We start from the raw sequence: 12,134 nt of genomic DNA on the forward strand, positions 1-12,134 counted from the left end.
CGGATATGATGCAGCATAACCTTCACTTAGTGTGGATCGTTAAAGGCTGTCTTAACTATCCAAGAGGCGTGCGTTAATTATAAACCAGACAACGCTAGAATCGTTGAAAACACGTTGGACATCTCAAAGCACGTTCTCGAGACCCTCCTCTTCTACCGCGCCTTCGATCACCCTCCTACCCTCACCTTCCCTGCCCTCCACCACCTCTGATCCCAACCCCCATCTCAGAACCAAATCCCTGACCGTCCAGGCCTTGGGACATCCTCCCAACGTGAGACGCTGAGTCAATGTCATTTGTTGTTGTTGAAGATTGCATTAAAATAGATGTAAATTTGGGAGAAAAATTCCATGCTCTTTCATAGTAGCTGCTTCTGTGGTTGCGTGTCCAACTGCTTGAACAGCGAAGGAAGCATCGGGTCCAAGTTGACGACCAAACACACACATCAAAAAAGGTAAGAAGTATCAATGCACACAACGTGAATGAAAATTAATTGTGGAGATAATAATCCTTGAAAATCACGTTTGATATAATGAAATACATTGCGCTGTGGACTGATCAGACACTGGTCCAAGCTTCACATAATCAATTATTGAATTAGACCATCACAGTTCAGCTATTGCCTCCAAATATACAGTCACTATATTTCACAGTAAAATCCTGTGACGCGCTTTGAGACATCCGAGTGATGTGATAAGGTGCTGTATCAAATGCAAGGATTATTATACCCTCTATACTAAACCATAGAGAGGTAGGGATGGGGTGAGATGTATTCCAAAGCACCTCCTTAGGATTCAGTTACAAAAATGCTCCTATGTTTCCACAGCATTGAAGATAGAGCAATCTTCAAGAGGTTAGCTTCTGCTGGGTCAGCGAGATAGTGTCCATTTCCCATCCCTCGAGTCCGTAACCTTGTCAGATTAGAGATAATTTTGTGTCTTAAGATCACCATTACTAGGATCTAGTGGAGCCCTGTAGCTTAGTGGTTAGAGCACTCTCCCCACAAGTGAGAGGACTCAGACACAATTCACAAGTTTCCTTACTCCACACACCTCAAAAATAATAATAATTTAATCACGACTGTTTGTGGGACGCTGCTGTGCGCAATTGGCTGCCACGTTTCGCCCACAAAATATACAGTCAATTCACTTTGCAGTATATTCTGTGAAGCGCTTTGAGACCCCTAGAAGACGTGATAAGACTCTGTATCAAATGCAAGGATTATTATTATTATTATTAGGATCTTGGCTAAGACTGCACAATCTCATTTCACCCGGGATCCTCACAATGTGCCCAAATGGAGACCTCTATCCCGGTTGTCTGGGCTGGATTAAACACCAGGCTGGTCCAAGAACGACAGGACTGTATTTCTAACAGACTGTGCCATTCGCTCCCTACTTGTGCTGACCATTTATTATAATTGTTATTGCACCAATCATGATACAATACATGGGCTTGTCTCTGGTCTGGCCCCATCGATTGGCTTTGTTGAAAATAAACCTTTTCTTTTGTGGATCTGGATGGGAGGGTGAGAGAGTGCATTGCTGTGTAACCTCCATGAATGAGTTGGAATCCAACCCAGACAGAAGGCATGTGAAAACCTTCCTCTTTTCCCATCTGTCCGTTCAGGACAATTTTTAAAGATCCCATGTCGCCATTCGAGAAAAGAGAAGGGAATTTCTCTCTCCCGGTGTCCTGGCCAACCATCCCCCAAATAAAATTGGGTCATTGTCTCCACGGTTGGGAAATGGACATATACTTGAAAAGAAAAAAAAATTGCAAGGCCGTGGGGAAAGAGAGGGGAGTGGGACAAATTGGATGGCTCTTTCAAAGAGCAACAGTGGCACGATGGGCCAAATGGCCTCCTTCTGTGCGGTAGGATTCTGTGATTCTGTGTGACATTTTCAGAGCATCCAGAATTCAGCAAACTTTTAAACACAGCCTTGACTTTCCAGCCAGCTTTCTGAGGGCTCTTTCAAGAACGACGCAAAGCCGTCCTCAAAGCTGAGACTGAATTCAACAATTGTGCGATTAGAGTAAATCCAGATTCAAGTGGAATTTCTCCTCAATACTACCTCGAAGATATATATATATATATGTATATATAAAAAAGTGGAACTGAATGCAGTGATTCAGATAGTTCGTCCAATTTGATGTTGGCCATTCTTTGGACACCAAGCACTGAAAGCATTAAACTTGTAACGTTAAAAGCCCAACAAGTGTTATGAAAATATTAAATGCTTCGCAATTAACTTTTATACAGTTAAGATTTTTTAACAAAAGAAAATCTCATTCGTGGTCGGGTTACCTGAATGAAAAAGAGTTTGGGTTTCCCCACAAGACTCTTGCACATATCTCCTCGGAAGAGGGAGGTAAGAGTCTTTATGGGCATTGGTCCATCCGTGCCGTAGATCAAGCCTTCATCCCCATGGCTTAAAAGGATACATGCAAAACATGCATGGTCACTGTGGTTTTCCTGAGCAGCTNAAAAAAGAGGAGGAATAAACGATAGTTTTCTTACAAGTGTCAAAGAATCCTCTCTGGTGAACTTACAAATTTACATCAAAATAAAAGATGAGGGTAAAAAAATACCTTTCCTGTGCTTTCAATGTTCAGTTTCACTGTTATACAAATCGTATATAGTGACTGTGCAATTCCCCAGCAGCCTGGCATTTGTGTATCACCAGCCCTTCCCAACACAAGACTTTTGTCAGAATTGTTATTGTGCTCTATTGTCCCCGTGATCCCAATATATATCACATGGCAACTGCTGCCTTCAAAAGACCATCCTGCTACACATTAGCAGACTATGGTGGACTTCCTAGTCTGACTGCCAATGAACATTATATGAGGGGACAGGTGTGTGTGAGTGTGTTTGGGGCTGTACCAGAGTCTGTGCGTTTCAGCGACATTAGCAATTCACTCAAACTTCACTCTCATCCTCCAGGACATCATCTGAAACTTGTCTATCAAATAACAGTCTTGAAACGACTAACAGTCAGATTCTCAATTTGACTTCAGAGAAGATTAGTGTTGAGTAGTTTATTTGGTGTATTTGAAAGCTGACCTCTATACTCAGATTTTACGTTGCAGAAAATCTCCTTCCAACTCATTTTGAAAGCTACGAAACGTGTTGGAAATTGATGATTGGGGAAGTAGTGAAGGTTGATTTCTAACTACAATTGCACAGCATTTGTCTTAACTAAGAAGTAAAACATGGGAACGTAAAGTTAAATTAGAACATCGAATTTGAATGGGTACTCACCACGTTTCAGTATGTTCTCCATCTGCCTACAAGTTTGATCATTGTAAACAGAAACGTTGAAACCCAAGGAATGAAAACACTTCTGCAGGTTACCAGCATCAGTGTCTGTGCCATTCCGAACATTCATTCCTGTTAAAAAAAAAAGGTGGTGAGTTACGGTGACTCAAAAAATCACTTTGCAGAACTGTCTCAGTCGGACATCATAATTTGTCGAGAATTGATAGATGTTAAGGTTTTAACAGAATGTCGTTTAAAATGTCGTGCCTTCAGCCACAAGGCCGCTGCGCTCTGGAATTCCCTCCCCCAAATTCCCTCCCCCAAACCCTTCTTCTTCTTACGTTCTTACGTTCTCTCTTCGCTTCCAAAACGCTATTAAAAAATAATGTATCACTTCAATCGAGCCTGAGGTCAACATCCTTACATTCCCCTTCCTTTCCTCTCTGTTTGGCAATCCTCATTGTCTTTATGAAGCGCCTTAAGGCAGTTATCTTACTCAAAAGGAGCTATACTTATTACAACAAATTATTATTACCAATACCTTCACTTTTCTCAAAGAACCCAAAGCTGTTAAATATTGGTCAGATTCTAGGACATAATAATTATAATAATAATCCTTGCATTTGATCTTCGAGACGTCTGAAAGCGCTTCACAGAATATACTGTAAAGTGAATTGACTGTATATTTGTGGGCGAAACACAGAAGCCAATTGCGCACAGCAGCGTCGCCACACACAGTCGTGGATTGAGTGACCAAATTGTTATTTATTTATTTATTTATTTATGTATTTCCCCGATGGATTATTATCAGGCGCGTGGAGGAAAGGAAACTTGCCCAAGGTTTCGCCCGACCGGAAATCGAACCCAGGTTTCTGGAACTCTCTAACCACTGAGCTATGGGACGTAAACAGAAACTGAGGCATCAGGCACTCGAGAAACCGGTTTTGATCCTGCAATAACTTCGGGGGGAGGGGGGGGGAAGTGGTTTAATATTTTAACAATCACATCGTCCAAGAATTACACATTTTAATAGGAGCATATTGCTATGTGCTTTTAAACACATTCCTGGTAACGATGGTTCAAGGTGGTAACAAGATGGGACTAGTGTATATGTGTATATGTGTATATGTATATAGTGTGTGTGTTGGCATCTTCTCACAAAGCTATTCCATGCTCTGCCGCACGGTTAGCGTAGAACAGGATTGGTACAAGTCTGAGCTCAGGTCGCCTACCTTTGCATTTGGCTGCAGATGTTGCGGTCTCAGGAAAGCATTGGAGAAATAGGTCATAGAAGCATTGTTGTTGGTCTCCAATTCAATGTGACAACTAACCGCTTTCATGCGAAACATTTAAAATTGGTCAATCCCACGACTGTTTGTGGGGACGCTGCTGTGCGCAATCGGCTGCCGCGTTTCGCCCACAAAATATACGGTCAATTCACTTTACAGTACGTCCTGTGAAGCGCTTCGAAACGTCTCGAAGACGTGATAAGGCGCTGTGTCAAATGCAAGGATTATTATTATTGAATAGCATTATTAAACACAATATTGGTCAAAAAGGGAGACAAAGAATAATGACCCTTGAGGCGGCAGAAAAGCGATGTTATATATTGCTTTCTGTTGTGAAATAGTAAAGAGGTACAGTACCTGTTTTTGCATCAAAGTTCTTGTTATTGATAATCATGCATTTTCCTAATTTTTTGAAGTTCATATTATACAGGAACATCGGTGTAACCACCCGGATACAAGGGTCAGATACATCAACTTCTCTTCCTTGTTCATGATCTTTGGTTTTTTTCTTGCTGTGAAGGGAAGAGAAAATAAAATGAGTCTCATCTGTCACTTACTACACAAGCTCTGTAGAGTTCTGCAGCTCAGTAGTTGGAGCACTCGCCTCGCAAGCGAGCGGACCTGGGTTCAATTCCCAGACAGGGCGAAGCGTTGGGCAAGTTGCCTTACTCCACATGCCTCAGTCACCTCACAGTAAGCAGGAACCCGGTTGTTAGTCGATTGGTGGTTCGCTTTTCCGGGGGTAATAATTCCTTAAAAAAAATAATAAATTGGCCCCTTCAAGCCACGAGTGTTTGCGGGGACGCTGCTGTGCGCAATTGGCTGCTGTGTTTCGCCCACAAAACCTACAGCCAATTTACTTTACAGTTTGTTCTATGAAGAGCTTTGAGACATCTCGGAGACACGATAACGCGTTATATCAAATGCAAAGATTATTATTATTATATTATTATTGTTATAAACTCACGTGTGACTCACTTTTGACCTAAGATTGGAAACCTTGTATAAGCTTTTCTTGAGTTGGGCACTGTGGAAGGTATGCTTAGCACTGCAACCTCTGTCCTTAATAAAGTGATAGTAACATAACACTCCTTAACATAATTACACCCATATCAGACAATTAAGACTACAGTATTCTAAAATCAGGAATCTTTGGCTAAGGTTTCTGGAAAATAAAGCATTAACGCACCTGGAATAATAATCCTTGCGTTGATACAGCACCTTATCACGTCTTCGAGACGTCTCAAAGCGCTTCACAGAATATACTGTAAAGTGAATTGACCGTACATTTTGTCAACGAAACGCAGCAGCCAATTGTCGTGGATTGAGTGACCAAATTAGTATTACTTTTGAAAATATTGGATTTAAAAATTGGAATATTGTGATGTTCACACAGAATTACTCAGCGTGATATGGCACAGAAATATGCCGTTTGGCCCCCAAATAGTCCTTACTGGTATTTGAACTTCACACAAGACTCCATCTGCCTCCAAACCCCTTTATATTCCCTTCTCCGGCGTGCATGCCTCAAGATTCATAAGAACCTAAGAATTTACTGGGTAAAAGAAGTCCAAGGTCCACCTACTTCACCTTCCACCATCCTGCCCGTCGCTTGACATGTCGCGCCCCAAACTATATACTGTATCTATCCCCGAATATTATTTTCGAGCAGAAATACCTCTCATTTGTTCTTGAAACAAACATCATTTTCTGCTTCCACCGTCTATCTGTCTCCCCGGGAGCCCGTTCTATACGCTAAGTGCTCGTTCACTGAAGTAGTACAATTGCCGCAAAATTCTGTGAAACACTTTGAGACGTGATAAGGCACTACAACAAATCAAAAATCATTATAAATATTTTGATGCTCTTTGGTTCAACCACAGGTTCCGGGAGCAAGTCCCAAATTCTCACCACCCCTTGCGTGAAGAAGTTCGTCCTAAACTCCCTTTAGATCTGCCACTGCCTATTATCTTACACAATAATAATAATAATAATCCTTGCATTTGATACAGCGCCTCATTTTGGATTCATCTATTTTTGGAGTGGGATTCCCTCATGTCGTAATGAAATGCCCGACAGGTTATCAGAAGATTCCTTTCGGATTCCTTGACCAAGAAATACTGCGAAACCTAACCCCTTGTTAAATAGGAAGACGCCTCTCCAATCGACACTGCTGGAAGAGAATTATTGAAAGTAACTGTAGTCGCCGAAAACAGTGAGTTGCCCAAACTGTTCGGTGCTGCTGAAAATTAGCCGTCCATTTCTCATTGAAATACGCTGGAACTGGATCCTGGAACTGTATTTCATGTTTTTTTTTGCCCAGCCGGGTGTCTGACACACGCGGAAACCCATCACCGTTGCTTAAGAGTCTCCAAACCGAGCTGAGAATTCCACGCGTCCCACCTACACACGGAAACCCCAGAGAGAGATTGTTGGAATGGAATGCGCTCTCTCTCTCTCTCTCTCTGGAGGGGTGTATCCTGCTTACCTATCTCGTCGTTCTAGTCAGGCTCTGCCACTGTTAAGCGCTCTGAGATGCTACCCTGCCATGGAGGGCGCTATATAAGTGCAAGTTGTTGTTGCTCTCGTAACCCAACACGAACACTGAGGTTTACCCTTATTCCTCTCATTTGCGTTGCTTCTAAGGCCCCTTAGTTGTGATGGTCAGACTGTACTCAGTATTCAGAGGCAGCCTAACCAGTTTGCTTTCCAGATTAAGCTGAATTTCTGCAGCTTGAACTCAATAGATTTGACAAGTAAGATTTGACTTGGGATAGCAGAAAACCTTATCATTGGATCAGCGAGACATCTCTAATCACTAGTTTGCAGCCTCTTTCTTTCTCTATCTCTATGATGGTAGTTCCTCCTCTGGAAGTTCCCCATTTGTTTCCCATTTGCTCCAAATACCTCGTCTTTCACACACTTCCACGATCGTGCATCCTCTCTCTGTGTTGAAAAACTGAGAATCATTCACTCTCAGAGATTTCAGAAGGACTTGAATTCCTTCCCTGCCTCAGTCGTTCTCTCCTCCTCAAATCTACAGACACAAGCTGAGCATCAGCTACTCACTATTTGATGGTTCCTATCCTCTGTTTTTTTTCCCCAAAGCTAAGCTTCTCAATCTTGTTTTGAAAGAAAATGCCTTTATGTGAATCTTATCGCTCCTTAATTAATTGCATGTTTTGCAATAAGTTCAGTACAGTCCTTAACGACGCACATACTCACATCCAGGTCTTCATTGAGGACGTTGGGCAGAGATACTTTTTGACCCTCTGAAGATTCCGCCAAAGTAAATTACGTGACGCTCTCATATTGAAGACCCATTTAGCTTTGTGTTCTTGAGCCAGCAAGAGGTAACACTGGTCCATAACCTTGGAGTTGAAAAGAATGCTTGGTGGGAAAACAGCAGCGTAAAAGGGTACTTTGAGCCAGAAAAAAAGCGTCTTGGGACGCAAATTGCATCTGCTACAGTTGACAGCTCATCAATCGACAAGATTTCGGCTCCGATCAAAAGGTTTGCCTGGTCCGAGATCTCGCGGATTGGTTTGAAGTATGTGGAGATGCATTTTTTTCCCCCAAGGCAAGGCACCATTTACACTGCAGTTCTTCTGACCAGCACTTTTTCCAACCCCAGTGTTTGGTTTTAGAAAGAGTTTCGAACACGTGAGCTCAGGTCACATCACGGGGACTAAGTGCTGTTTAACAGCAACAGTGATCACCAGACATGGTACTTCAGAGCAGCTCAATATTAAGTGCGAGTAAAGGGGAGAGGGAGTGAGTCACACATACAGAAATCTAACCCTTCACCAAACGTTAACTAACCTAAGACATTAAAGTCTTTATTTATTATTTTGTTTTACCCACAAAATACACAGTCAGTCCACTTTGCAGTATGTTCTGTGAAGCGCTTTGAGACGCCTCAAAGACGAGATAAGGCGCTGCATCAAATGCAAGGATTATTATTATAATAACACTATCAGAGGATAACAGAGGAAATCCCAGAGATAGATTGTTGGAATGGAATGCGCAACACACCTCAACACTGGAGTCTAAGCAGCTAAAACCACACAACTTGTGGATACAGAGATACAGAGCTGGAAAGTAGGACAAATAAATAAAATAAAAGAGTGACTTAGAAAGAGTTAAAAGAGTGACAGGTCGGAGAAGCACAGACATGCTGGGCTGAATGCCCTTCTTCTGCGAGGAAAACAATTCTTTGGGGCTGAAATTTGATAAGGAACACTCATGAAACAATAATAATAATCCTCGCATTTGATGTAGAGCATTACTATGTCCTTGAGACGTCTCAAAGCGCTTCATGGGACACTGCTAAGCGCAGGAATGGGACTGAATTGGAAGCTCTTTTTGAAAACCCAGCACAGACAAGATGGGCCGAATGGCCTCCTTCTGTGCTGCTTAATTCTATGATTCTATGATTTATTTTGGTTTTCCTGAAAATCAATCATTCACCAATCTTTCCATCAGGATGCATCTAACAAGAAAATGCAGTTGAGAGAGCATTTTCTGGCCAGCTAACTGTTAAGGGTTAACAAACTGAGTGGGAAGAAGAACAATAACAACAGCGTTTATATAACATCCCTCTCACAGGATAGTGTCCCAGAGAACTCAAGAAATTACAGTCTTAACAATGTTAAGATAAAGCAATTTGATGTTGATTTCCCAAGGTTGCACTGCAAGTGTGAAATTCTGGTCAAACCAACAAATATGTAACAATAATAATCCTTGCATTTGAGATAGAGCCTTATCACGTCTTCGAGACGTCTCAAAGCGCTTCACAGGATATACTGTAAAGTGAATTGACTGTATATTTTGTGGGCGTATCACAGCAGCCAATTGTGCACAGCAGCGTCCCACAAACAGTCGTGGATTGAGTGACCAAATTGTTATATATCTTTTTAATTTATTTTTTGTTTTTAAGGGATTATTATCCCCAAAAAGCGACCTGCCAATCGACTAACATCCGGGTTCCTACTTACTGCTGGGTAAACAAAGGCGTAAATTTTATTTCTTGAGAAAGCTGAATTGCAATGCAATGCAAATAGCCATTTGAAATAGCGCCTTTCACATCTGCAAGACGTCACAAGGGATTTCATAACACTGGCTGGAATGCGTGAGTAATTAAACTTAATTTAGCATTTGAGCATGACAATTCTGCAGCTACACAAACACATGAAGGCGAATACAAAAGTCTTGTTTATTTTATGGGCGAAACGGGGACATCCAATTGCGCACAGCAGCGTCCCACAAACAGCCGTGGATTGAGTGACGAAAGTATTATTTATTTATTTATTTATTTTGAAGGGATTATTACCCCAGGAAAAGCAAATCGCCAATTGAGTAACAACCAGGTTCCTGCTTTCTGCTGGTAAACATAGGCGTTTGCAGTAAGGAAACTCGCCCAAGGTTTCGTCCCACTCGGGAATCGAACCTGGGTCCTCTCGCCTTGCGAGCCAAGTGCTCTGACCACTGAGCTGTAGGACTCCACGATAATGTCATGATACCTCCACTCCTGGAATGAGGTTAACATGTCGTTCATGACGACAAATATCTCCAAACAAGAAGAGGTCATGATCTTGTAGTAAGTGCAATCTCCGTTACAAAGAGCCCCATTACCGGCAACCTTTTCACTGTGTCAGTGAACTAATTGTTCCAAGCTATTCTATTTAAACACACTTTTATGTCCAGGCAGCCATTATTTGCAGAGTTGTAAGTCAGCGTTAAAAACTACTGTCTGGTGTAAAATCATCCCAAAGAATGTAATTTATATTGTGCGTCTATTTAGATATCCTATTTGGCATTGTGTAATGTGCGCCATTATCAATTTCACAAATAAAAACAAGGGAATTTATATAAATATAACAAGAAAACATCACTTCTAAATGTATCTTGCTTTGCATTTCTTTTTCCTTTCTCTCTCTCTCTTTCTCTCTCACACACGCAAGCACACATTTGATATAGCGCCTTATCATATACTATGGTGAGGGGAAGGAAATCTCCTTAAATTCAGGGATTTCCAAGGCATTATTAATGTCTGTCACCAGTTCACCAGTTCTGGGCAAGTTTAGTACTCATTGTGAATCCATCTTATGTCTTTCCTTCGGCTTTTTGGAACCAGGAAACAAATAGGAACTTAATAAGTCAGTGTCAGTCACTGCACAATTAGTTATTGTGTCTGAGGGGCCTTCCCCAGGTTTAAGCGCGAGAACTACACAGACAGAATAAACCAGTTTAGCAATACATGGACCGGCAGGTAATGCTTTGAAGAGTTTATGAATTGGAAAATTCTGGTGCTTGACGACCTCACGTCACACATAGTCCCTGAAAACCACTTGAATCTGTAGCTTCACATTTCCATAGTAACCACAGGTTTATTTAATCCTATGAATTCCCCCACTTTCTCCCCCAAGAAATCAAGCACATTCTTTCCTTATCTACCCTCTGATGACCCACACAACCAGACACAAGTAATAAATTATAATAACCCTTGCATTTGATACAGCGCCCCATCATATCTTCGAGATGTCTCGATGCGCTCCATAGAATATACTGTAAAGTAAATTAACTGTATAGTTTGTGGGCAAAACGCTCTTTCGAGACGTCTCGAAGATATGATAAGGCACTATGTCAAATGCAAGGATTATTATTATTATTATTACCACCTTTTTTTCTGGAATATCTTTGCTCATGGAATTATTTCCGAAACAAAACCCGTCCAAAAAGCATTTCAGCAGCACATAGACTTAAGCAAAGTAAATTTCTGTTCGGTATCAATTAACAGAGCACATAAAGTTCTGACCAACTCAGACTGTGACTAAAAGGAGATTTACATGGACAGTTACTCGGACACTTTGTCCTGTACAGGTCAAAGTTCCATGTTTAGCCCCCACGGATGTCATTACATCAGCTGTAGAGATATTTTAGTCTTTCTATTCAGCAATTTTACAATTTTCCAAAGATCATTTGTATACTTTTGCAAACAGAATCTTGATCTAGGCAAACTGCACAATTTAGTGCGTTGCTGGAGTTAAATGCCACCTCGCTCACAAAATACACAGTCAATTCACTTTGCAATATATTCTGTAATGCTCTTTGAGACGTCTCAAAGATGTGATAGGGCGCTGTATCCAATGCGAGGATTATTATTATTATTAGGATTACTATTAAATGCAAAATATTGGTGCCTGAAAACCAGCATGGGAAGATACGTTTTATCTTGAAATAAAAACGCTGGTTATTGAAGGCAGGGGAGAAAAAAAGGAACCAAACTCACTTTGTTCCCGCACCAGATGGTCATGTTAAGACATGAAGCTGCGTTCTTGGGAGGGTCAATTGTCATGTCTAAAAAAAAACAGACGTATCTTTGAACGATGGAAGATAAGCACAGGACATAATGTTCTGCAAACGTGTAAATCAGGAGAGAGAGCAGCTGGACAAAACTGTGCCATTCAAACTGCGAGGACCACCAAGACAACTACACGCGGGGTCAAAAATAATCAGTGAGTGTATACAGGCTTCTAGCTGACCGGCCATGATAGCCTCTACCAGACTGTGCTGGTTCTCAAAT

At 41.5% G+C, this 12,134-nt stretch overlaps 1 protein-coding gene across 1 annotated transcript; it reads right to left on the reverse strand.

Moving 5' to 3' along the window:
- Positions 1 to 1,996: 1,996 nt before the first annotated feature.
- Positions 1,997 to 7,919, reverse strand: LOC103172119 (caspase-7-like). The gene is made up of 5 exons (XM_007884924.1): positions 7,775 to 7,919; positions 4,907 to 5,061; positions 3,264 to 3,392; positions 2,307 to 2,482; positions 1,997 to 2,008 (listed from the first exon to the last, which is right to left on the reverse strand). Exons 1-5 carry the CDS (start codon positions 7,915 to 7,917, stop codon positions 1,997 to 1,999), a joined length of 615 nt encoding a protein of 204 aa, XP_007883115.1. The 5' UTR covers positions 7,918 to 7,919.
- Between the last annotated feature and the right edge of the window lie 4,215 nt (positions 7,920 to 12,134).

The sequence above is a fragment of the Callorhinchus milii genome, unplaced genomic scaffold, assembly GCF_018977255.1.
Source record: "Callorhinchus milii isolate IMCB2004 unplaced genomic scaffold, IMCB_Cmil_1.0 Scaffold7, whole genome shotgun sequence".
Lineage (NCBI taxonomy): Eukaryota > Metazoa > Chordata > Chondrichthyes > Chimaeriformes > Callorhinchidae > Callorhinchus > Callorhinchus milii.